The 27,632-nt window shown below is 42.6% G+C and overlaps 2 protein-coding genes across 2 annotated transcripts in view; one reads left to right on the top strand and one right to left on the bottom strand.

The window, feature by feature from the left end:
• Positions 1 to 78: 78 nt before the first annotated feature.
• On the bottom strand, positions 79 to 27,166 carry gny (ALG6 alpha-1,3-glucosyltransferase garnysstan). Its single transcript, XM_075673027.1, has 15 exons — positions 27,091 to 27,166; positions 26,861 to 26,941; positions 25,191 to 25,275; positions 24,160 to 24,249; positions 21,895 to 21,983; positions 20,950 to 21,041; positions 18,555 to 18,619; positions 17,015 to 17,200; positions 14,848 to 14,983; positions 11,390 to 11,475; positions 10,336 to 10,420; positions 7,439 to 7,509; positions 7,280 to 7,348; positions 5,426 to 5,552; positions 79 to 3,141 (listed from the first exon to the last, which is right to left on the bottom strand). The coding sequence occupies exons 1-15, from the start codon at positions 27,098 to 27,100 to the stop codon at positions 2,944 to 2,946; spliced, it is 1,470 nt and encodes a 489-aa protein (XP_075529142.1). The 5' UTR covers positions 27,101 to 27,166; the 3' UTR covers positions 79 to 2,943.
• A 195-nt stretch (positions 27,167 to 27,361) lies between these two features.
• Positions 27,362 to 27,632, top strand: part of LOC142560730 (asparagine synthetase domain-containing protein 1) — a 49,607-nt gene continuing 49,336 nt past the window's right edge. Inside the window, exon 1 of the mRNA XM_075673026.1 lies at positions 27,362 to 27,548. Coding sequence (XP_075529141.1) covers positions 27,480 to 27,548 — 69 coding nt within the window. The 5' untranslated portion in view covers positions 27,362 to 27,479. The remainder of the gene's footprint in view (positions 27,549 to 27,632) is intronic.

Raw genomic sequence — 27,632 nt, 5'->3', positions numbered from 1 at the left:
TCTTGAAGGGGAATCTGCTGGCAAACAAATTATGAACGACAAATGTATGTGCTGATAGATGAGAAAAAGGACAAATGGTGGCACACAACCAAGAGGGCTTTATTATGAAGAGCAGACATGCACTTAAAATATATGCAGTAAAGAAAAAGTATCACACTTCAGTAATCTTGCAAACACAGGAAATGATAAAGGGAAAGAAAAGGGATAAAAGAGGAACACATGCCTTGCAGAGGGTCTACATGCTGTAATATCAACATTACATCAGCAATGCTAACATATTAAGTAGAACTTCGTTCATACGTTTTATAAAGAAAAAGACATACTAACCAGGAAAATGTACAATCCAAAGTCGCAAACGAATTCAGCAAACTCGCCCGTATTTGAAGTCTACGTAATGCAAAGCATTGCGCGAATCGTTGCAGCATGAGGCATTGACACGACATGCGTCCAGCTGGTAGGGCCTGATACGCACTTTCTTCTTTTTTCGTTTTTTCTATTGTGTAGTGTTTTAAAACAGCAACCCGAAACCGAAACAACATCAAGCTGGTGGGTGACACCACAATACAATGCCGCTGGCGCAATACATGACACTCACTTTGCACAGCCTGCAACAGGGAATGGTGGAGTGCTTGGTTTACAGTTTATAAAAGAGTGCAGTATGTTTACAACCGCAGTACACCACATATGCTGTGAAACAGATAGGTGAAGATGCTTATTGCAATAGGGTTGGCAGCGATAGCTATGAATGTGACATATGATTACCTGCGAGGAGATGTGCTGGTACCGGATAAGGGAACCGGGTGTGTTCCGGCATTTTCACAAGGCATGGGCAGACAAGTAGTGCGGTGAAGCTGCCGCGTCGGGCGCCTACTGCTCTTCATCATGCGTGCCTCGCACCTTTTCTTGTTCACATGAGATCTAGCAGTCGGAAAACATGTCATGCAATCGCAGTTTGGCATTGTAATCAACCTGGGTGGCGAAAGATCCATGTTTTCCAGGAACATATTTGCTGGTAAAAAAGAAGCGAAACCATACCGGGTCATTTTTAGTTCTCTTGATTGCGAACTTTGGCATCAGGAAATCATATGAAACAGGATTGTATCAACGAGGTTCACTTTTCATTTTGCTCTTAATTATGTTATTGCTTTCAATAAGTCCTTGGGCCAACAATGAACCATTTCAATGTACTATTATCAACTAAAGAAATGTGAACAGTGAGGCACACAGTTCTTACACATCCGTATCAGAAGTGAATCATAAAAATTTTACGTTAATCTGCATCCCTGACATTCTCTCGCATAGAATTGCTCTGCATTCAAGGAATGGTTAGCAAGCGTTAGCGACTAAAGCAGTACAGGCACTTAGACAGTTAAACAGGCTGCAAATGAGAACAAAATTTTTTTTTAAAAATGAAGAAATTGCCTACTAAATATGTTTTCGGCACATGCTGCTAGAGTTGCCCTGCCACTGCACATGTCCAAACAACATGCGCAGAAAAGGCAAGCTGTTCACATCAGTTACAACTACACAGCAATAAAAATTCGCATACTAAGCACAAGAAATGTGCTTGAAGAACATAATAAGCTTTCATGTGAACGGCCACATAAAAAAAGAAGTTGCCAAGTCATGTAACCTTGGTATGGGCCTCAAAATTTTTTCTGAACAGATGCTAAAAGAAAAAAAAATTGGAAAGGAACCATATTGTATGTATGGCACACACAGGTACCATCATAATTTCAAATGGGAAATACCTGATAACACCTGGTGTGCATAAATACATGGAAGTGTGACATTTAATTGCTCCATAGCCAGTTTCTATGCAAGGTGTAGTACCAAGCGTGCCTTTTAAGGTCTGAATTAAGCCACTGTTAAAAATTCAGGTGAACTTGGAAATGAAACAAAGCACTGTAGTAGTTTCTGAATTGTTCACATCTGAATTTATGCTAATGGATACATTGTATGAACACAAAGCAGCCTGCCTGGCATTCTGTGCACAAATTCACACACAAGGTACCAGTGCACGACCTCGCAAATATAATCATGCCCACAAACGCGATGTGCCTGCCAGGTCGCAAAGCTCAATGCCTGTCAAGTGCTGTGCCACCTGAAAGCTTGTAAAACATGCTGATGTATCTGATCAGCAACTACTAAGGCACTGCATACAAAAATTACAAGAAATGCAGACACACAAGTCGTACGACCAACAACAATGCCCTCCCAGAATGCCCATAAACACTATGATGACACAATATTTTTGTGTCACAAAAAGTAAGCTCTTTGGTAGCACGTGGTGCATTTCTTAACATTAACAGATATTTTGGCATTGGCAATGGTAGACTAGTGGCTCATTGCGCTATAGGTTACTGGAGCTAGTGATTGCTCGTTTTTCTAAATGTCTAGATAAGACGCCTGCCTGCTACACTCACTCAAAACCTCATGGCACTTGGCAGCAGTTGCTTATAGCTGCACCAAACACGGAAAAAATAAATAAATAAAGGAGCCCCAGATCAATCTACTGACCTCCCTCTTGACTCAACTGCTTTTAGTGGAACACTGTCCCTGGAAGACACCTGGTACACGAAACATGGCCCACATACAGACAAACCAGAATTAAATGCCGTGCACAATTAGGTGTGTAGTCAACATCATTTTAAGAGACTGAGACAATTGGGATCAACTGTTCAAGCAACAGCAGCGCTCTCCTCCAAATGCAAGCAGTGTGACACGCATTGTGTGGAGAGCCTCAAGTCCTTGAATTCGCATCTCGTTCCAGCCGTTGCACAGCGCACATACGGCTGCTGGCACCACAGAACATTCACTGTAAAGGATGAAGGAGTTTTCCTTCAACGCTGCGACTATATTGGTCAAAGAAGTGTGCAGTAAACACTCTCTCGTTCCACTGGCCCTATCGTGACGTGGGCTGTGCACCAGAAGTGTTGCACCTCACTTCTTCTTGATTTTGGTGAATCGCGATGCTGGCAGCTGGAACTGCAGGTAGTGCGTGTAGATCAGAAACAGAACGAAGTGGCCACAGCTGTAAGCTGCGTTCAGAAGCTGATGCAGATCGGGGTAGCGCGCTGGTGGCGGCATTGTCAGATGCAGGACGTTGAGTGCAACACAGCCCGCAAGTGACAGCATGAACTGGAAAACCGAAGACAGAAAAATGCAGTGAGCAAAGATGTAATGGACATACATGTTCGTTTATCACTTTGGTACTACTGTTCTGGCCCTGGTAATGCTCTAGTTGCACAAGACAGTGAGCAGTTCCATACAATAGATGTAAATTTCACCTTGGTTTCGTGGAGTTACTCATAAAATTCTGCTGGAATTTGTAGTTCTTTTTTTCTGTTTTATTTCTTTTATGGGCTGGGGCAAGGGCATAAGATTGTTGGCATTCAAATGACACCCGTCTCAAAATGTGGTTGTGGTTGATATGCATTTTTGCCTTCACACGTTTCTTGACTGGATTACTCAAATCTGGATGTGCAATTCTTTCTGAATGAGGTAAGGCAACCTAAAAGCTACAGAAATCATTGCATAATATCAGTGGGAATTCTAATTGATCTTGACTGAAAAATTTATGTCGGTGCTTACAGCAAATTTGGCCATCCCCTAAGACATCTACTTTTTTGGTTACTTCAATACGGACAGAAGGTCCCCGCTGCCTGTGCATGTGCTTCTATGGGCCCAAACTTTCATTATTAGCATTAACGCACCTTTAGAGCAAAGTTCTCTGTTATCAGTGTCGCCGAAGATGTAGGGAGAGATCAGCTGGCTAAAGATATGACGTGGATGACTCGAGCGTCTGCAAATGGAGGCTTTCCACAAAGATTTGGGTGCTGTATGCAGTTAGTTTCATTTTCATTTCATTTATTTACCCTAAGGGCCCAGAATAGGGCATTACATAGAGGGGGACAACAACAAGAAATTTCAAAAGGGGGGTTATAAGCATGAAGATCAAAACACAAAATAAAGAGCATAACTATTTTCAGCATTAATTTGCGTACTATATGCGCACATTTCCTTTCTTTTTTTTCCTCCCGGAGTGTTGTATTTGGGGGTGAAGCTTATAGCAGAAAAATATGTATATTCGTTTATTTCGAACACTTCGAATACTGAAACTAGAGCTGTAGCGAATATCGAATAGCATAGTATTTGATTGTATGTTTGAAAATATTTAATATTCACAGTACTTTGAAGCGGCCGAGCCTGTGTTTCATGCAAAAGATGCGCAGCCTTGACCACCAAGACATTGTTGGCTCGCTCCGAATGTGTCGGATCATACTTTTGTGTTTTGTTGTCTTGTCGTTACCTCCGGCACCCTCGACTGGCTTTCTTCTCATAGTCGTGTGACATTTCATGTCATGCCCACCATAAGCCAACTCTTCCATTCCTGCTGAGGTGTCTATTACTAGCCATTGGCAGTAAAACACTGCACAAACTTTTACTAGGATTATGTAAACCTTTCCAACCATTTGCTGCAATTTCATCGCACACCAACTGCAGGTTATGAATTGGGCTGGGACGCTTAATTGAAATATGTTTAATTATCGGGTTTAACATCACAAATCAGAGGCTGTGGAGATGCCGTTGTGGGTGTGCCCAGATAAATTTAGAACACATCAGGTTCTCTAATGTGCGCCCAGAGAATGGTACAAATTATTAAATGAAAAAAAAATCTGGACTTTCACATCACATGCTTCATTATAGCAACTACTCAAAAGCATTCCCACAATTCTCATTTGGAAAATAAGGCTCTGCAGGAGCAGCTACTGAGGGCTATGAAAAACTGCTGCATTGGTAGCATAAACTCGGCTATGCAAATTAGGAGCTTCACCTTTCCAACATTAACTGTTGTAGTACAGTAGAAGATGACGCACAGTATGAGCTGTTGGATATTGCAAGTGAAAATAAATACTTTGAGACAAGGTGAACATAAAAAAAAAAGACATCTTTTGCAGCTTAGGTGGAGTGTTAGCTATGCATGACAAATCAACAAATGCTAAAGTCCCTCCCACACACGCACAAGTGTTCTTAGGCAGATTTGTGTGCGATTGTAAGATTTAACCAAGCTGAATTACTAAATAGCCTAGTTACACATTCTCCTGGGTTATAGTCTCATAACAAACAAAGAAATTTCATCACACTCGGGCAGAGGACGGTCTAAAGAAAAAAACAAACCTATTTGTGTTCCTGTTGCACAAACACAAGTGCAATTCACATATTTCTTTTGTTGAAAAAAAAAAATTCAGTCATAAAGAGGTCGGAAAATTCTAGAACTCCTGCATCCACAAGCACGCTTGTGAAGGCAAAACTGATCTTCAATCCCAATAACAGGATTTCTTTTGTGATGGCAAATCCTACACATGCTGAATGAAAAGTTTTGTGAAAAGCACTTTGCTGGGAACTTGCCAAGAACACTTACCAGCAGCGTAACGCGTGTGCTCCTGCTCGCATCTTTCAAGTAGGCCTGGTAGACAAACACTAGGTTCAGCACGACCAGGGCAATGTATGGAGTCGCCAAGCCATCCTTATAGAGAAGAGGGAACATGCTAATGGAAAAAGAAAAAAAGAAAAAAAATCAAGGAAAACGAAAGGAAACAAGTTGATGTGGTGAATTGGGCGTGTTGGTACATATTCGAAAAGGCAGCAGTGCAAAAAGAAAGACATGGACGGAGACAGCACGAGAAGGACGAGCGCTTATGTTAACTATATGTGCTGCAGTGCTGCTTTTTGTAAGCCCCCTGAATAAACTACAGATAATGTCATTCCTCCTCACCCGCACTTTCCCACATCACTCGCCTTTCTCAGTTTGCTTGTCTTAGTTGCAGTGTGCATAACCCCCATAGAAATCAGGTGCACCATGCTGGCATAGTGTAAGTTATTAAGATGGTTGCGTATGTAGTTTTGTCACATACTCAGCGTTTATTCTGTGAACAGCTCTTGGCACAGTATCCTAGAGTTGTTAGACCAATGGCAGGTGCAAGATTTATTTCTTTTCTGCAGTATAACAGTAAGTTGTGTATGTTATAATGCGTTGAAGCAGGCTACGACAAGTGGCAGTGTTCTAACCCGATTAATAATTTGCTGCCATGATATACACGACTTCGGATAACTGCATAAACATGACCTATCTGAATGATGATCAATATAGCATGTTTGTAGCGATCCTAAATGTAATGCACTCATTACTTTTGCACTGCTTGTATGTACGGTCTCAAGTTTGCATTTCTCATCCTGCTTTGTTTTGATTTCGCACCATGCAAGGAACGAAGGAAATGATATGTAACATAATACAAGCACTTGTTGCCTATTCATATAATGTTGCTCCTCTTTTCTATGGCCAGTCTGCGCTCACTGTGTGCCAGTCTCAATTGTATATTTTTGTTTGCTTCACTTACCTGTCGAATTTATCTGACCTTATGTGTTCAGCAGCATGATGCGAAAGCCACTGAGCTACCATGGCAGTTGTTTTCAGGCATTTGAAAATGATCGACAGTACTACTATTTTGTTTCGTCATATGTGCTAAAGCTAAACGGAGCAACAGTGCATACAACAGAACGAACAGAAATAACAGACGAAGCGCTGTGGCCATTCATTCCATTTGTCTTGTCACACATGCTATTTCTCCATTTAGTTTTAACATGTAAATGACCAGCCCAAATTAGCATTTTTCTGCCCTTGTTGGTTTCACAAGTAAATACACTACCACTTGTTACCAGCAATAATAGTTCAGTGTGCTCTTGTTCAAGTCGTAAAATGCCTGCATCAGAACTGCTGTTCACAACTATATTTCCAGCATTCTATAAGCGGTATAATGTGTATATGGGCATGCTCACTCTCTAATAATTTGAGTGTAGAATGAAAGCACAGCATTGTAGACTGTTGGGCCAGTTGGTGCATCATGTAGTGTCGTTGAGTGGAAATACGGGCGGGAAGAAACCGAGTGGATAGGACAGACGCTCACTTATAGTCAGTGGCGTAGCTAGGTCGTCTGGCACCCGGGCCCGTAGGTCTTCTGTCACGCCCCCCCCCCCCCCACCGGGTGTAGCCGGCGGAAAGAGGGGTGCCTTCAGACGTATATGACACACCCCCCCACCCCCCCCCCCCACTGGCCCCTTGCACCCGGGGCCCACGGCCCCCCGGCCCCCCCTGTTGCTACGCCACTCCTTATAGTGAGCGTCTGTCCTGTCCACTCTGTTTCTTCCCGCCCGTATTGCCGCTCAACAACACTACACAAGGCACAGCATGTCCACACCCCCCCCCCCTTTTGCATACCTAAATGTTGCTACTGTTGAAAACCACACCACCAGGCCAGGATGTTTGTGTAAGATGAGGTAGAATGCGCTGAAAAATGGCATAAAGATATGAAGCAATAGTGAAACACATAGAACAACATAATTTTGGAAAAATGCAGTAAAAACACACAATACTCACAGTGCTGGGAACAGTATGGTCTTTTCGTGAACTTGGTAGGAGCAGAGAAAAAAGGCCAGGGAACAGTTGATCTGTAGGCAGTGACAGTAGAAACAAAAGGTTGCCAAATAAATGCGAGTGCATCTAAATCATCAACAAACAAATTGGTGTAAACATAGAAAAGGTGTATGCTGACAGACCCATTTTATGTGCCAAGCATTAAATGACAGAAGCCAGATGCTTCAGTTTTGCACAGCATGTGCTTAAGGTATGGTATAGTTTCGGTTTAAGTGAAATAAACATGTGCATGCACAGAGCACCGCACACTTATAGGCCTGTCAATCTTGACTGTGTTAACATACAATAATCAAATCATCAGGGGCGGAAATCTTTAGCATATGAAACGAACAAAGTAAATTGCATATTTCAGTGGGCGAATGTTTGCTCACACTTTGCAAGCAACAATGCCCTATGCATGAAGACCGCATTGTGTTTTGACATTTCATGCCATGTTTCATGCTCCATAATTTTGCAGAGTATCTTGTAGCGAACTGCATGCGCCTTAAGTCTGTGTTAACGAGAGAAGAAGGGGAACCGAGGGGCCAGATTTTGTTAATCATGACAACGTAAATGTCTGTTGGCTTTATGTTGTCATGATTAAGCCTGTCTTGTTTTTCTTTATCATGCGTTAAAAAAATTGGCAATACCACTTGGGCAACCTAATACATTTGTGGTACAATAATTTATGAATGCATCTTGCATGCAATTTGGTATACATGCTATGCTTTACATATAAAGTCATGGTAAAGAAACATACATTCTCACATGACCATTTGAACTTTCTGAAAACAGACGCTTGCAATGTGTTGCTATACAAACTGAGACTGATACTGCTGTAGAAGTGTCTACAGAGAAGAATAAGCAAGTGAAAGTCCCCGTAACACTACCCCGTTGAAATTGTTTTTTTCCTAAACCATATTATGCTCTATCCTTACCGATCTCGAAAAATCCCATACTGGATTTACATCTAAATTGCAGTAATAGTTTTTTGCCACCTTGCTAGCTTCAATTCCTAAAGCCCCTTTACAATAGAGAATTTTAGCTTGTCTGGTATTCGGGTAATCGCGGGCGGACTGGGGCGTTGGAGAGGAGGGGTGGAGGTGGGTAAACGTGAGCGGCCTGCATGGCACAGCCTACTGGTGGCACAGGGCACAAACAGACGAAAACACCTACTATTACAGCAACCAAGTGCATTCAACTTTGCTGCTGGTGTAAAATTTTGCCATTGCCGTAATTGTGTTGCTGCAAAAAATTTACACCAGCAGCGAAGTGGAATACATGTAGTTACTGCAATATTCGGCCTGCATTTACCCGAATACTGGACAAGATAAATTTCTCTAATAACTTGGCCCAGAGCCTACAACAGACAAATATGAACACGAGCTTTACAAAGAAAAAGTAAAGTAAAATCCCATTTCACATTTCATTTTTGTACAACGTAATTTGATGCCATCTTGCTCAAGCTAAACTTGCAAGATTCACCCTAATAAATAAGCACCCCGACAAATAATTCACCCCAAATAAACAAGCATCATGACACTCCATGCTTCATTCTAGTTCTAGTTAGAACACAGTTTTTTTTCCCTTCCAACACTCTCCATCACGCGAAATACATGGTTGCATCACAGATGCGCAAATATGTCACTCACTCCCACTGTATTCATGCAAGACAACTCTATACAGTGCAGGAAGAATTAAATTAACTTGTTAATTATGAGCTTCAACGTCTCAAAGCAACTCATAGGCTATGAGAGAGATTGTAGAAGAGCTCTGGGTTAATTTTGACCACCAGGCATTCTTAAGGTACAACTACATCTAACTACAGGAGCGTTTTTGCATTCCACCCTTATCAAAATGCAGCCACAGCAGCCGGGAATCGAACCCTGGACCTTGCACTATGCCATAGCCACAGAGCTGCTGTGGTAGGTCTAAACAAGTTCAGTTCTACAAAGGCAGAGAGAACAAAATCGCAGAAAAGACGTACAGGGCGCATCAGTAGAGTACTTTACCCTCCTAGCAAGGGCTACAACAAAACTGAAATGTATATGTCCCAGTACAACATTATCAGCACTGACATGAAATTTTCATTTTTTTTTTCTTTAAACAACATTCTGAGCTTTCTGTGCCCAAGAAGGCATACTGGCAATCGTCACAGCTCCCTAAACTATTTTTTTTGGGCTGCTGAGCACGAAGTCGCGGGATCGAATCCCGGCCACGGCGGCCGCATTTCGATGGGGGCGAAATGCGAAAACACCCGTGTGCTTAGATTTAGGTGCACGTTAAAGAACCCCAGGTGGTCAAAATTTCCGGAGTCCTCCACTACGGCATGCCTCATAATCAGAAAGTGGTTTTGGCACGTAAAACCCCAAATATTATTATCCCTAAACTATTTAATGTAATAATTGTTGTTTTTAATAACCAGCTTTGGTTTGGCATCAAGGAGGTGAGTGCATCAGAACGTTGCTATACACTGGCTTGCTTTGTGTGATCACTGTGGCCACTACATGCTATTGCCAGTTGGAAAGAAATGCACGCAGCATGCTTGTTTGCCATTTTATGATCAATGTCATCATGCCTAGCCCTACAGCTACATAATGTCAGCAAATTTTGCTCTGTGTCATGATATGACGATGCCCATGACACCAAATCCGGCATTTCGAGACCAACTTTAGTGTCGAATTAAAATGTCTTATAAGACGTTTCCCAACTTTCACACTTGCTGAGTGCCATTAAGCACGTGGTTAGCTTCTCCACAACTTACGAAATTTGCATCAATACTCCTTTAACAGACAACGCACGACCCATTATCGCACTAACCACTCACAGCAAACATTCCTTGGTCTGCAATGCAAGCTTACCAGGCTGAATCGAAAACGTTCCGGCATCGGTCGCAGCAGCACGTCAACTGCCGAGATGCTTGCCGTGCCAAGCGTCACAAGGCCGCTAGAGGGATGAGCAATTGCTTTGAAAAATGCAAACTTGCACAATACACTCAAGAGCGAGAAGAATGAGGGGGACTGAGGGTTGTTAGTGACAACCACAGACACTCAGGGCTAGCTCTGGTACATATGCATAAACATCCAAGAAAGTGTATCGGAGGACAGCTGCTGTGGTGGCTAAATGGTAAATCACTACATGCGTAAAGAGATGTTTACCTGGCTCCCACCTGTGACAAATTGTCTTTTTGTCCACTTTCATTTCCATTTTACTTACTATTCATACATTTCAGTACCAGTGCATCCCGGATACAGTGAACACGTATCTAGCACAGACACGTAAACCACCACCTGCAGTGCCTGTGTTTATGTTATTGCGTTTACTATGTCAGCAAGTGTCCCCAGAGCAGGTCTACCAGAGAGCTATTGCTTCACTTTAGAGGGGTCCTGAAACACCTTTTGAACATGGTAAGAAAATGTTGCTGAACTGTTAATGAAGCTCCTGGGAACATGTGAGCCAAATATTATTGCACAGCATCAAGTAGAGAATTTACAATCTCGTGTCGAAAGCAGTGAAAAATTGCTTGCTCTTGCTTCCGCAATGTCATCACGCAGCGTCATCACAAGCAGCTGCGCCTACAACAGCTATTGGCTGATTACGTAATCGCGAGAACATTCTCAGTAATACAATTATTGCTCATTTAAGTTAAATAAATTAAAATATATATTTGACTGGCACCTCAAAAGAGACAGGAAAACCCTTTCATCTTTGCACTTCCGGTCAACACACGACAGTTGTGCGTTGCTGTAGTGATGGTAGTGATAGTAGTGATGTCATTCTATGATTAGTCAGAAAAGTGTTTCCGGGCCCCTTTAATCATCATCGTCCAATGGTTTCTGCCTTTTTTTTTTCTATGCACACTGCAAAGTGAGAACAAAGGTTGCAATATGTAGGACAGCCTTGAAGCAGCCTTACCTGACCAATGCGAGTACAGTTGGTGAGTAAAGGTTTTTAAGCTTGATGACGATGGACAGAGTGCACCAGATGTTGGCAACCTTGTCCTGGAAACAACAAGGAGTGGTAGCTGCAGTGAGATGTATGAATGTTTGTAATACTCTTTGCAAGCAACAGACTAAAATAGCCTTTAAGTGTGTTCAAGTCCTGAACTAAATTGAATACAAATACAGTAGAACAGCATTCATACGTTCCCATTACGTATGTTTTCCTGGCGCCAACATTCGCAATCGAGAACACAAAAAAATGACCCAATAGAGTTGCGCTCACTTTTTAACAGTTCATACATTCCCGGAACACACGATTTTTCGGCACCAGCATTCAGTATGTTGCCAAAATGCGATTATATGATACGTTTTCTGGCCACTAGATCCCATGTAAACAAGAAAATCCGCGAGGCGTGCACGATCGAGAACAGTATACAGCTTCCCGTCGCGGCAGCTTCACCGCAATACTCGCCCGCCCGTCTCCCGTAAAAGCACCAGCACGCACTTAGTTTCTCATTTCGGTACCAGTAAATCCTCTCCGGGGTCATCGCACACGGCATTCACAGCAATCACCGCCAATCCTACTGCGATAAGCATTTTTGCCTATCTGTTTCACAGCGCATGGAACCGTTGGAAGCGTAGCGCGCGCTTTTAATAGGTGATAATTGATACGCGATGCCATTCCCTGCCGCTTGATCTCATGTGAACAAGAAAAGGCACGAGGCGCACGCGATTGAGAACAGTGTATAGCCACCCCTCTCACGTGAAAATGACAGCGTGCACAGCTTCTTACTTCAGTGCCAGCAAATCTCCGGCCGGGTTGTCGCACGCCGCATTCACAGCTATCGCCGCCAAACCTAATGCGATAGGCATCTTCGACTATCTGTATTACAGCGCATGGTGCGTAGTGACATTGGTAGTGTACTGCACACTTTTAGTAGGCAATAATCCAAACGGGGTTTCGCTTCGGCGGGATCCAGCGCTGCCCATCAGCTCAATTTCGTTTCAGTCTTGAGATGGAAATATGAAAACAACAACGCGTCTCCGGCTACCGGAGCACCAACAGCTTGACGTGCATCGGCGTCTTGTGCTACAACGATCCGCGGGACGTCTCGCATTATGCAGATATCAACAATAGTTGGGTCTGTCAAATTTCTTTTGTTACTTCAGATCGTACGTTTTCCCAGTCAGTAAGTTTCTTTTCGTGTGTTTTTTTTTTTTTTTTTACAAACCATATGAACGAGGTTTTGCATTATTTGCTAAAAAGAACCTTTGAATGTCCAGCTGAATACCAAATATCTTATTTTTCCTTTATAAACAGTCTGAAGTATAGAAATTGTGCGAAGTGCATTTCATTTCGCAAAAAAAATTTAATTCTGCAGTTTTACGTCTTAAAACCACAATCTTATTATGAGGCACGCCACCCTGAGGGACACCTGATTAATTTTGACCATTTGGTATCTTTAACGTGCACCCAATGGTGTTTCAGCATTTCACCCCTATTAAAATGCAGCCGGAGTGGCCGGGATTCAATCCCTTGACCTCTTGCTTAGAAGGGCAATGCCATAGCCACTAAGCCACCATGAAGAGTATAAAAGGAAAGGCTGATTTACATTGTTTGATACATGTAATGCTGTTAAGAACTGGTGTCCGGTCAACCGAGGAGCTTGTAAATGAGAAGCGACTGCAAGGTGATGGTATCCAGTGCACCATCGCAATGACAGTAATGGAACACAGGAACAGCACATTCCCAGATGGACGTAGTGTGCAGTGTTCATAGAAGGACCAGAGACTAACATAGTACTATTGCGACGCACATTGCTCAAAAGGAATGCAAACATGTTGATACTGTACAAGAACAAATTGCTTTGCCAAAATTGGTCAAAATTCGTAAACTGCCTCGTGATGCGATATTCTTGTTGAATGACTAGGTATTATTCAGTCAAAGTTGGCTGCTCTGCGATTTTGCTCAGCAACTGCAGCTCCACTGCAGCCGAGTCATTTATAACAGGAACCACTAGCATCTGTCTTTGTCCATGTAGACAGCGAAAGCAACATTTGAAAACATTGAATTGCAAATGTTCGTATTTGAAGTTTCAAATGTTCACACACCCCTACTTATAGCCATCTATGGCTGGCTTTCCCAGCTACCAGGAAGAATAAAACAATACTTATTTCACTTTCTACTCTGTATCTTGCAACTGTAAGAATTAACTTTAGAACTTGTGACTAACATGTTATGCTGTTGCAGTAACTTTACATTACATAATTTTTTCTTTTTGCAGTAGCTTTTTTTTTTTAGAAAGCAAAGAAAATGAAATGATAGCCCTCATTTGTGCCATGATTGCCAGTCAGTTAAACTGTAAACATCACACCTAGGTGATTCTGTAAAACTTCTAGTTGCAAAGTGATTTTTGGTGAATAACAAAAACGACCAAGTAAATTGGATTGCAAGGCCAAGATCATATGGGTGGGAGAGGCATTTATTTTTAAATCCCAGTTAAAAAGCAAACTCATTCTGGACTCCTAGAGGGACAGCCAAGATTCTGCATAGACTCGTGTAACCTGCCGCAGGGCAAGGGCACAGATTGGCCTATTTATCATTTTTTTCACAGCTACTGTGCTACTACTGCCATATCACCTTGAAGCTTTTGCAGTCTCACTGGTATTCACCGAAGGCTTTTCATTGGCAAGAACAAAGCGAAAGTTAAATCAACTGTTTTGGCAGCTCCTTCTGTTTATGCACCTTTCCAGCAGGGTGTGAGACCAAATGCCTCTTTGTGCTCTTGCCTCATAGGTATAAAGCACAGCTGCCACTGCTCCTGCTAACGCTTTTGAGCAAGTGTTTGCATTGACTCACAACGTTCAAGTAGCATTCAAATGAGTAACTTATGCACTTGCTTTGAGGCAGTGATTCAGTCCTTTTCACAAACAAAACACAAATGACTTTCAAAAATTAAGTTAGGAAGTTTAACGTCTTGAAGCAATGCATGGGCTATGAAAGGTGCCACAGTGTTCCGGAGTTGTTTTGGTGACCTGCAGTTCTTTAATGTTTCCCTACATGAAAGTACACAAGTGCTTTGGCGTATGGCCCCCACTGGAGTGAGTGCCGACACAGTGGTTGGGCATCAAACCCGCAAAGTCGCGCAACACAGCAGAACGCCATAGCCACTGAGAAAACTGTAAACAAACTGACCTTATGCTAAATCAAAAGTTTTTTTTTTTTAATTACTGCGTGAATACAAGGGCCCAATTATTCTCCCACTGGGGGGGCCTTTTGATGGAGTCTGCACTGCAGCGGCAAAGATTGTGCGATTTTGATATGTTTGTTGACAGTCCATCATAACCCATGACTGAAGGTGATTAGAGCAATATTTGTATGACATATTTTACAATGTAGGTAGTTCTAGTATTGCTCACCATTACGCTTACCTCAAAGAGACCCCGGTCTAGTGGAAACAGGCGCCTTACAACTTGCAAGGCTCGGTCAGGGCTGCCCAAGTAAGGTGCCCAGCAGATGCCAAATGTGGCACCGACTGCTAGGGCAAGGCCAAGGAAAAGCCTCAGCCTGAGAAAAAGATGTTGTGTTACTACATCAACACTGCTAGTTTATTAAACTTCAGAGAATATGAGAATGGGCATGTTGGCGATCAATACTGATTTGCACCTTGGTGCTCCCAAATCTTGTATGAGCGATTTCTGAAAAGACATGTTTACTATGACTATGAGCGCGTATCACACATGTTTAACATTAGGCCCCTAGAAATGAGGTGAAAACATTGTGATTACTTATTTTTGTATAAATTAGTCCATAATTGCGTCTTTTGTTCATGTTCACTATCTGCCATAGTTATCTCTGTGCCATGCACAAACTTGCATAATCCCAATGTTTTCTATGTTAAATCAACTTCTATGTCTAGCTATGATGCATGTTTCAACCAAACAAAATGCCTTGCATGACGATCTTGACATTTATAACCTCCATGTGTCTTTTTGACTCATTTCTGTTCTTGTTTATAACCATTTTTTTTATTACTATCCTGTGCTGCTGCTTGTTCATATTTCGTGCTTCGTTTTCTTTTTTTCCTTCTTTGTCAATGCACAAGGGCACCTTTAACAAGGCTTATATGTGTTAATGGGCACTTCGAAAATAGATTAATCCAACTGAAATAAATAGCACGAAGAGAAGATGAGGACAGGTAAGAGAAGACAAAAGGTAGTCCTTTGTCTTTCTTGTCTTGTCCGTCCTACCCTCCAATTTGTACAGTTCAATTTAGTAGTTTAATAACATTTGCTTATCCTGGAGTAGTCCAAAAGAATCACACCTTCCTTGGAAACAAAAAGTAACTAAAATATTCAGTGCAGTCTTCGTGCCATCGTGCAATGGAATGAACAAAGCGATGGCCCAACAGTGTTCCACACTTGTCCCTAGAATCCATAGAGGAGCTTCAGCTTAACCCGTTAATGATCAGTGTATTTCAAAGTCACAGAAACTTTTAAACTTGTATGGGTTCTCATCCCTTTGCCATGTTGCAAATTCGAAACACTGGACATTTGGACTTTTCTCCTCCAACCAAAACCGACAATTTAGGAAACTTTGACTCCGAGTTAAGGAGTTCTCGGTAAACTTGTTAGTTGGGTCTCGATGGCTGAGCTGCTGGTGGAAATTGAAGTTCTAGTAGTCGTGTTTGTTGAGGCACAGGTGCAAATTGCATTTGAAATGCACGAAAACCATGTGACCTTTACAGTTGTGCCGTCTGCACCTCTGCCGTGCATCTTCTACAATGTTGACCCCTGACGCCCATACGAGGAAGTGGCATCACGGGCCCTCCGTTTTCCGCCTTCATCTTGTGATTTGTGCAGTACTCATAATAAAAAAGCAGCTTTATATGGTTCCTGAGCTTCAATGAGCAAGTTCAAAGACTGAAGCATGCTGCTCTTCCTGCACTTGCTATCTCTCAGGCTTCCAAAAAATGCGCAGCTCACTGAGCACGAAATAAAAGCAGGCCCAGGAAAAGTAAACAGGCAGGCAAGTCAAACAGATACGCTGCCACTCCATATGCACCCAAGTTGGCACACAACCTGTATAATGTATCAAAGCATTGCAGAGTGACCGTGTATTTTTCCTCATCCAATAAGCTCATGGGCATTCATGCAATGACAAAGAAACAGTTCAATGCGAAAGAAAGTGACACAGGGTGTATCATGAAACATGTGCCCAAGTTTGTGAATTGTAAGGTTGGTACCAGTTTCCAAATATTGGCATCATGCAGTAAAAACATATAGAGTAAAGCCTCGTTATAATGTTGAAGGGGGAGCCATGCTTACTTTGCTACATTCATTACACTGTTGCAACAATTCTGACATTGCAGCCAACATAGGCCGCCAGGGAGGGATGCTAGTAACCTGCTGGTTACCACTGGGTGAATCGGCGCAAAAGCCTCCAGTGCACCAACAAAGGACAATGCAAAATTTTCTGCCTCATTTTCATTACCAAGGTGACTGGTTTCTCTGATTCAGCTGTCAACTCTAATCCACCTGACAGGCTCTAACCCATCTTTCAGCAATGGACGTCAGCAACGCAATCACCATCACTCACTTGTATCCAAGGCCTCGCTGCTGGAAGCAGCATCCCAGCAAGTAGCAGAAGAAAGGAATCGCATAGTACAGCGCCATCTGCTTGTAGTTGAGTGCCAGCGAAAAGGCCACGGCGCTAAGCAGAGGGCTCTCGCGCTCTATGAAAGCTACGGCAGCCAGGGCGAGGCCCAGGCTCACACAGTTGTACCTGGTGTTGCACTCTTGTTAAGGGCAGTGATATCTCTAAATTATCAGACCATTCTAGAACACAGTGCTTGGTAGAATGGATGAGTGAATGATTCCTCAATTTCACTTAACTTCACAAAGTCCAATGTATCACTTTTGAAACAACAAGTCACGTACCTAATTCAGATTTAAGCGCGATAAACTGAGTGCAAAGTCTGTAACAACATTTTGGTACCCTCAAATGAGATCCCTCCCCCTCCCCCCCCAGTTTTGGGTAATTCAGCAAACCGATTATTAAATTACTGATTACTACAATAAATAATTCCTTGCTGAAAAACACTTCATTGCCTTTTTTTTTTAAATACAAATGTACGCTCTATGGCCATAAATAAAACTGAACAAGGTTCTCTTGTTTTTCCCTGATGTGAAATGGTGTTTAGCCATTACGTGGTTAACAGGTACAATAAAACTACTAGTCACAGAAAATCTGGCGTTGGTGTTGGCGCCAGCATCCGTAGCCACGAAAAATCTTCTTGAACCACGTAGGCCCTTCGCGTGGCGCATAGGTGTTACTGAACTAATTGAATTTCTCAAAATAATATGTGTCCGAAAACTCGTAAAGTATGACTTACACACAACCTACAGACATGATAGCATCGGACTGTAATTTGAATATACGAGAAAACATAGTTCTGTTACGAGGAAACTCAAACATAAACCTTTTTTCCAGCTGCCTGTCTGTCTTGGCAGAAGCAGAGCGGCCCGTTCGGTTCCTTGCAACGCCATCAAAAGAAAAAGAACAGAACCAGGAAGCATAGTGTTCGCCGCCAGTGATTTCAGGAAAACATTACGGTTACATAAGTTGCAGTTGCCAGGAAGTGTGAGAAGCAGTCAGGGATCTTTGAATGCTATTGGGTTTCACTCTTAAATCCCAAATTTTGTAGCCCTTTTGGGTTATAAAATGTGTCTACTGTTTCATTTGGCTTGGTCGGTGACCACAACTTCTTCATTTGCCTGGCTACATGACCCAACAAATTTTCAACGAACCCTTTGCTAGATATAAGGGTGTTTGTGCATCTCAAATGTTGTAGCCAGCCATAGAAAAATAACAGTGTATTGACGTTCTTAAAACTGCACGGATATTTTACAGTGCAATGGTGGGCCTTATAAAAAGGAGATAGCACGATAGCTGCATCGTTTTGGTTAGATGGTTGCTGCTGCCGCACCTGAAGAGTACTCAAGTTTTCAGAACATCGGTTCACCCAAGTAAGCAGATCAGTGCTTGTTCTATAGTTGTTTTAGTACTTCTTGCAAGCTCACCATTCCAACACTATAATACAAAACACATAATGCGATCACATAACACAAAAGGATACTGGAAATGACCATGGTCGATGAGAACCAACCCAGGCACAATCAAGGTGAGGGTGCTGGCGATAGCCTGCAGACATGATAAAATTCAACACTGTCACAATTCTCATCCACTACGGGGTAAAGTTCACACAACTGTGTTTGTCATTGTTTAACAATGCAGGTACCTTGTTCCAGCACAGTAGCAATGTTATGCGAGAAGTTATGCAAGCATTCAAGAAGCATTGAGGAATCTTGAAGAACTGCACTGTCAGCTAAGGAGGTAGACCGCTGGGAAGGCACGTGATTAGCGTTGCTGTCTGCATTTTCATTCTGTCTCTGGGTTTTTCTTGCTTGCGCATGCGCGACTCAGGTGAGGCTTGTTTTAAGCTATTTATTTGAGTGACTTTAATGAGATCTTCGAGTTGCGAGCAGTGTCGTTTTCCGTTGTTTTTTTACAGTGTTACAGACGAAATTTTAATTCTTCTTTATGCATAGTAAAGCTACAGATGGGACCAGTTGGTTATATATTGCTTAAGGTCAACGTGCTGTTCTGCGCAATACACACATGTATGCGTGAACATAAATGTACAGTCCAGAAGAAAACGCTCTTAGTCTGCGCTCTGTGTGTCCCGTCTTGTTTTGAAGCAATTCTTGATTTTTCCAAAATGGCATGTTTATCTGAAACAGTCCTTACGTGCATTTTCGGTTGTTTTAATTCTAAGCACAATGACTTCTCATCGAGTAAGGGAATTGGGAAGTCCCTCAGTGCAATTTGCATACCACCTATTGTTTTAAGGCAAGGTTCATTCACAACGAACGACAAGTGGGAAAATGCATCAGTGTTTGCTCGGTGAACACACGGTATCAGTGAGGGAGAGAATGCATTTATAGAACACTACACTTCTTGCTGCACTGTTATCGTTATTGTTCATTTGGCCACAAAACGTTACGCGACATGGAATTTGTTAATAAAGTTGGATTCTCGCGAAGCCCAGACGCATGGTCTTGAATTCGAAATTTCAGTCTGTAGTAGTCTTACATGAGCTACATAAGTATCTACTGAATTAATAGCACATTGCCATGACAGAGCAGAAATTCACAGTTGCCATGGGATCCATGCCCTATGAACATTTCTGGCCAACTGTGCACATTGCACTAATGGCAGTGGCATCATAACATTAACTGAGAAACAATACAATACTGTTATGAAAAGGAAGCCCGATGCACGAATGTATTTACAACTATTTACACGAGGAAAAGTTAGCAGTATTCGCGCAAGCTGGTACAAAGGTCGCAGCTCCAGGAGACAGTCTTCCTACCACTTCCTCTTCGTCTTCCACGCACGGTCTTGTCCAAATGCACAACATAAACCTAGGGTGCCATCCCGGCGCTTCTTAGAATGACAGCGAACTAGACGAACAGTACGGTTTCAAACGGGACACATGGACGATGTCAGTTCGTAGCTGGGATGAAAACAGCGTGTGTATAACAAGGGTAATTTCATTATTTAATTGGCCTAATTGTCGCAATACTCGGTAGGGCCCAGTACAGCATGTGAGCAGTTTTTCGGACAGGCCAGCATGGTGACTTGGAGTCTATGTGTTCCGCATTAGGCTCGTGTCATTTAACAACAGAAATAATCTCTCTTAATTTTTTCTAAAGGAACTTTTTAAAGCTTTTGAACCCTTGATTTCTATTCTATTTTCACCAATTCCTTTACATTTGCACCAGGCAACATTCCAAAATACAGTTAAAATTCGATATAACGAAGTCTACAAAATCGGCAATTCGTTTCGTTATATGGAAATTTCGCTATATTGAAATTCAACCTTTTATGCAAATAAGGACAGTCACTGATGGATTTTTCTTACACGGAAGGGGGCTGCGACATTTTCCACATTATTGGATAACTGGAAGAAGCAAAGTTAAATGAGGAAAAAATGGATTTAATTCAAGTTGAGAGCTCACAACAAGATATATGGTTTCATGTAGAGACGACATTGGCGGTACAAAGCAAACCCAGCCAAATTTTTACGTTAACTCTGCTATTCAATAAATACACGCCACTAAATTGAAAGCCTCAAAACGGGCAATAACTCAATCCAGTCAGCATTCAATATAACAAACACAGATATGATGAATTGCTAGATATACCAAAGTAAATCTGAAACTTTTCTTGCCAACACGAGTTGGTAACGAATATATGCTCATAACAAATATCAGAGGTAATGAAGGAATTTTCGTGTCAGATGAGACTTCTTTAAAACAGTGATAGACCGCATTTTCCAGCTCAACACGAGCAGACTGAACTGTACAATAAGTACGAAAAGAGAAACCTACTGGGGCACTTGCGAAAAAGAGAGCAGCAAGAAATAAACTCAAAAGAAAAGCGAGATGTCAGGTTGCATCCTGGCTTACCACATCTCTTGTCTTCATCCTCACTGGAGACCAGAGCGAGTTCCAGAAGAAGAGCACAGCAGGAAAGTACACAAGGATGTCAGCAGCCAGGACTGCAAGAACGGTGGCATCAGAGTAACCAACCACGTTCTGCTGAAACCACTACAGACCATCAAGGAAATCCTAACCTAATTCATTCAAAGTGCCTATTATGCAAAAAAGAAGTGAGGCGTGCAGACAGGACACAAGAGTAGAGAAGTGGACAACACGAACGCCATGACGTTCGTGTCCACTATGTTCACTTCTTTTTTGCATAATGAATCCTTACCAACTAGCTCAGCTTTCTGTTGTTCAAAGTGCCTAGTTATGTCCCTGTTTAAAGAACATGGAAGAACTGCAGAAACAGTAGGCATGTGTGCACATTTAAACTGTGCAGGGATGTACCTCAGCAAAATAGTGATTTTGTGCGTCTCCTTCTTCTCTTGTGCACTGTCTTTTTGTGTTACAGTTAAATATGTGCAGGGATGCGCTACACTTCATTTCATACGTTGCAGGCAATAATTCAAGAATGCATTATATACCTGCCACATAATGTGACGAGCTCAGCGTGGCAGCTACCAGACTCGCAAGGTAACAGCGCCATGATAATGTGTGCATATCTTGCAGGAAAGTGAAAAGTGTAATAGTATAAATAGATGTACAAACTGATCAGAAGCATGTTGCGGTACACTTTGAGGTGATACAACTCGATCACTTTGGCCAACCAAACTACCAATGTTAAAATTTTTCAATTGCAGCAGACATAATTACACACTAAAGCATATTTAAATTATAAAAAAGACACAATATTAAGAATCCAAATCGTAGAGGTAATACACAGTTGGACACAACACAGTCAAATGGGCCCTGCTTCCATCTACATGTACGAGCAAAATCTAGGCGAACTAAATTCAGGTCTTTCCTTACCTGTGTATCGCATGAACAGCTTGTGGTCATAGCTCTCTGTACCTCGAGATGTACTGAGGGCAACCCAACTGCCGTTGATGACTTCTGCACTAGGGATACAGAACAAAATGAAAGTGCAGAGGAGTTCCACAACTGTTCTCGCGCAGCAGCAGCAATGTACGGCAGTGTCACTCGTACTGAAGTCAGCTGAGGACAGACAGTAATGCAGACTGTGTTGAAGCCTTTGCAATGGCACATGCAAGGCGTCGACGAGAACGCACAGGCCCAAACACCGGCGATGAACCGTCATTAAAGGGGCCCTGAAACACTTTTGTAACAGAGTAAAAAAACGTTTCTGATCTGTTAACGAGGCTCCTGTGGACCAAATATTATTGTGCTGCATGAAGCAGGGAACATACAATCTCGTGTCAAAAAGCAGTGAAAAAGCATTTGCTCTTGCTTCAGCAATGTCATCGTGCAGCCTCATCACAAGAAGCTGGACCCATCAAGAGCTACTGGCTGATTTCAGATTGCGAGAACATTTTTTATCAATACACTTATTGTTCATTTGGAGTTAAATAAACAAAAAATATATATGTTTGTGATTTCAAAAAAGATAGAAAATCCGTTTCACCTTTGCACTGCCACTCTAAACACGACAGTTGCGCATTGCTTTGTCTGCTGAACATAGTCTCCAAGATGAAAAGCGCAGTGTAGACACCGCAGCTGCCATGGAGTGCCACAATGCGCTGTCTTGCGTTCAACCTTTGGGCGGGGCCAGCAGGTCATTGCTCCCTTGCGCCCCACTGCCACCTCCCCTGTGTAGCTTCAAGCGGGCTAGTGTAATAAAAGGAGGCAGAAAGTAGTCGATTGGTCCGATAGCTACATCTAACTTTGCTTATGCGTGAAGGATTCGAAAAAAAGTTTGCAGCAGGAGATTCGTGAGATGATGTTCGAGGGCGAATCAGAAAGTCCTTGCCCCTGCATTTTATTGGCCAAGATAAGGTACATACACGTAATTACAAATATGCATACTATTCTACATACCTTACTCTATTTTTCCACATATTCCCCATACCGGTTCAGGCATTTGTCCCATTGCAGCACTAAATTTGAGGTGCCCCTCTGCCATGTCATCAGTCAGCGACGCACGCTCATCATCATGCAAGTCTTCACGGCCTTTTGCGAACTTTCAACACCACCACCTCACACTTCTCGAAGCAAGACACCTTTCCCTGTATGTGGGCTGTATTTCCCTGTGGATATGGATGGGCATTTGTCCCTTGCTCCATAGAAAATGAATCACACTTTGTTGCTCGTACACCGCGGACGTTTGAGGCACAACTGCTGTCTTCAACAACTGACAGCATTGCTGTGCCACGGAGCTACGGCAGATGAGGCCGGGCCGGTCCAAGAAAGGTCCACCGGTGAGAACGGATATGTTGACTTCACATTAGCAGCCGCAATTTGGCTAACAAAACATAGGGGCAAATGCTCTCTGATTTGCCCTCGTAATTTATTAGTGATGTCATTCTGTCATTAGTTGGAAAAGTGTTTCAGGGCACCTCTAAGAATAGCTAGTGACGCAGCCTGCATTGCAGGCCCGAAGCTGCCATATGACCAAGGCCGTCGGAATGTGCATCGAATATAGCAGAGAGTACAGAAGTACTAAGCTCAGATATAGTGAATCATCTGAAAAGACTCTAGCATAGCAAAGGAAATGTGCCATACGTAGTGACACAAATGCAAAGTCTTGGGTAGATTTTGTGCAGCGGCAAACCAGAACCCCCAGGGCTTCTGACGGGTCTGAGAACTTGCTTATACAGCTTTGCTGCCTTTTATGTACGAGTTGCTCAGATCTGCACACATATGCGAAGGCTTTTATTTATGCATCTGAGAAGAGGTGCTGGGACTCAAACCCCGTCGCTTGTAACCCTGGAGCTGCGATCAACACTGTTATTAACACTGTTATCACAAAAACAGTGTTACAGTGTTATCACTGTAAAATTATCAACACTGTTAATCACAAACATCAACAAAGGCCTCTCCCAGGTATCCGATACCTTTGTCCCGAGTCGACTAAAGCCATCCTATGCCTGCAGGTTTCCCAACCCTGACACTCCATCGAAGCCTCTGTAGCATTCGATTGCATTTTCCTCGCAATGGCATGCATTTTGTTGAATTTCGCTCAACATTTTTTTCATGTACTGTGTGCTATTTCAAGAAGCGCAGCATTACTAAAATTTACAGCAATGATCGCAACATAGCAAATGAATTATTTCTTACACTTTGCCACATAACCAGCTATGGTAGGCCGTCAGAGGTGGGTAGTCCAGGCCCCAGTAGAGGAGATCATTGTCTGTCGAGTTCTCATACCTGTACAATACAATGACATTGCCACTTCATGGGAGAACAAAAAAAAGTCATGCATGGCAAACAGATTATGTCAACAAACTGTAACGTTTTACGTTGCGTAACTGCACATTCAATTATGAGGGATGTCGCAGTGGAGTGCTCTGGATTATTTTTGACCACTTGGGGTTCTACGGCACACAAGCGTTTCTGCATTCTGCCTCCAACAGAATGTGGCCACCTCGGTCAGGAATCGAACCTGCAACCTCGTGCTCGGCAGGGCAATGCCATAGCCACTGCCTGCAGTGGCAGGTAAACGTAGAGAAATTATGAAGATCCTCAACTTGCGTTAAAAGGCGCATAGTGACATGACATTTCTGACTTCTCATTTTCCTGCACTAAATGTATGTCGAAACCCCATAAACGCTAGAAATACACTAATCCCTTCTACGAACCGCTTTTGATTATGGTAATGAGGACGGGGATACATAACGACGTCGCAGTGCATTGGTGTGCTTCATTCCTACAACTGCTGTAGCTGCCACACGCAAGCACAGCACTCTTGTTTCCATTCTTATAAGCAGCAACATCATATCCAGCCTTACGTCTGCATGACATCGACAAATCTTGCTCTACGTCATGACATCTCGCTAATGTTGATCCATACTGCAACAGCACCACTTTCAACAAAGACGAGTGCAGGTTGTCACCAACCTGACCGTGTTTGCCATCCTAATTATATAATGTTAATGACACCAGGCCAATTTTGAGACCAACTTCATTATCAATTTAATATACATTACATGTATTTCCCATACTTCATAGTCTCTAAGTGGCATCCTCTTATGTGCAAGAAGCTTGCAGTAAAGTTTTTCAAACTTCGAATGTGTGTCAGGATTTGTTCAATTAGCCAGAAGAATAAGTGTGAGATATAAGACGAGAGAATTGCTAACAAATGCCATTACCATTTTGTCACTGGGAGATTCACGGTGACTTCCTGCCAATGCCTCTGAGCCTCGTAATCTCCAAACATAGGTGGCTTCCCAGCACCTGCGAATCGTGTTGAAGTCATTGCTCGAAGAGACTAACAGTGAGTAGTCGATGTCAGCAGTCGGGCCTCCCGAGACCCCTCCGATTGAAGCTAATCTACATACCTTCTATAGTTGGTTATTTTCCAAAGCAGTTCCTGGTAAATCAGAAAAAGTGCGGCAGATACAGCGCACTTGTTGGAATCAATGTTAGGGGAAGATTTCTTGAAACGTTTCACTTTTCTTTTACTTCCAACTACGTGCAAGTAACTGTTCGCTTTCTTCTCCAGTCGCATAAGTTTTGTATTGCTTGGTTGGTGCATAGCGAATACATGCCTGCAGGCAGAATGCTTCTTCTCGGTTTTAAGAATGCAATTCAGGCCCATATGATACAGCTGCAAATGCCGCACGCTCACCCAATGCAGGTTTTAATAATCTCCGAGATTGGATTGTTTACTCAGCGACAAACTGACCGAGCAGCCAGGCCAAACCCTGGGAATCTAGGCGAATAAAGCTTTACCTTAGAAAAAAAAGGTGTGGTCAGGTGTCATGGGTACGGGCGCGGGACAGGTGTGTACTTCTACGTATGTGGGCAAAGTGACCATCTCTGAAGTTTTTGCAGGTAAAAAGAAATCTGTTTTCGCCACAAGGACAAAGCAATGAATGCGCTAGTAACATCTTAGAATATCACACAAGGTTTAAGAATCGTAGCTGTAATGGCAGTATGAGTCAAAGTTAACGTAAGCTGGCTAAGTAAAAACGAGCTGTTGTGCTAGGGGTCCTCTGTTTGAATCTTGCCATCGAACACTCATTTATGTTTATTAATTAAAGCCAATGTCTGTCTAAGCAACTTTACTAACACTTTTTCGTATCGGGTATGTCAAACCTCCTTCCTGGGCCGATCCCGGAGGTAGTGCACAGCCGCGCCGATAAAGTAATATTTAAGTCTGAGAATGTTTAATAAAATACATGCGCTGTCGATGTTTTGTTTCATGGCATTTGTTTGTGGGCTGCCATTCGCAAAATTCTGGGGAATAATTTTGCCAAGAATCTAACACCTGGTACGAGCAACTTCATTGATAAAATGTTGTGGCAATATAAACCACATATAACGCATATAGCACACATATACCTAAATATATGCGGAAGCTCACGGCGACGACTACGGCAGAAATTTGCTTATATTCGCATACAATTGCTATCGCAATAAAAATTTCGTCAGCCTAAGCGCATTTGTAACGGTAACCACATCGCAGTTCGTTGTGTTGATCGTTTATTTTGCACAGCAGTTGCACAATCGGATATTGCACTGAAGTTCACTTCACGGAAGTTTTTCATCGTCAGTGATGATGAGCGGTCTTGCGCCAAAATTTATTACCGCAGTTTTACCTACTTACATTAAAAAAAAGAACCAGATGGCATCAAGGAATCATTGATAGTGTGGCACGCGCCTCTGGCTAAATTCAAGTTAGAGCTGGTTTTTTTTTTTTTTTACGCTTTTCGTTTGATATTAACCAGGAATTTTTTATGAGTATGCACATGGGGATGGACTTGGGATCTCAGGAGATTGCGTGATGACAATTTTTATCAAAGTGACGCGTTCATACCCGAGTAAGGCCATAACGAAGTCGCCGAGCGAAGCAACAACGCTGTCAGGACTCCGAAATAGCAAACGTCGTCGATATCCCCTGGGAAAATGAGATCTGCGGTTAATGAACGTCTTCAACTGCGCTGAGATCATGCCGCTTGTGGAAATCAATCTGTCCAAGAGCGGCTTGATTTCAGATTTAGCGACATTTTCTCACGTCAAGTTACTTTCGGAAACAACGCTACTTACCGGCAATCATCGTGCCACACGGTCAACCACGCGGCCAAGACGACGTAAACACAGGTCTAAAAGGTGAGACGAAAAACGCGAGTGTAATTTAAAATAAGACAAACTAGCAACTTTTACTCGTTAAAGATATTTAACATACCAATTATTTATTAAAAAATACATTTGTTGTAAAACCGGCAAAATTGGTCGAGCTTTGGAGAGGAAGATGGAAATATTCTCTGATTTCTTTGATTTTATGTGTCGTTTTGCATCAAGTTTTTGGTGCCCGGTGTGCGGTGTACGTCTGCCAGCCATGCGTCGGAAGGAAATGTCGTCCGGCGCATTTTACAAAGTTTGTTTTTAAATTGTGCATCTATCGTCGCTAATTTTGCTGCAAGATCACCGTAAGCATGTGCGGGATCGGACTGTGCGTCAGACTGTGTGGAACCAGCCCGTCGAAAGACTGCGCGCCTTTCCTGGTGAGTGGAAGACGAATTGCGTTGCCGAGGTCGCTGGGCGCGGAAAATTATTTTAGTCTGATTTTCTAAACATGTAGCTCGTTC

This window comes from Dermacentor variabilis, chromosome 10, assembly GCF_050947875.1.
Source record: "Dermacentor variabilis isolate Ectoservices chromosome 10, ASM5094787v1, whole genome shotgun sequence".
NCBI classification, from domain to species: Eukaryota; Metazoa; Arthropoda; class Arachnida; order Ixodida; family Ixodidae; genus Dermacentor; species Dermacentor variabilis.
The sequence above is the reverse complement of the archived record's forward strand: the minus strand, read 5'-3'. Positions and strand labels throughout refer to the sequence as shown.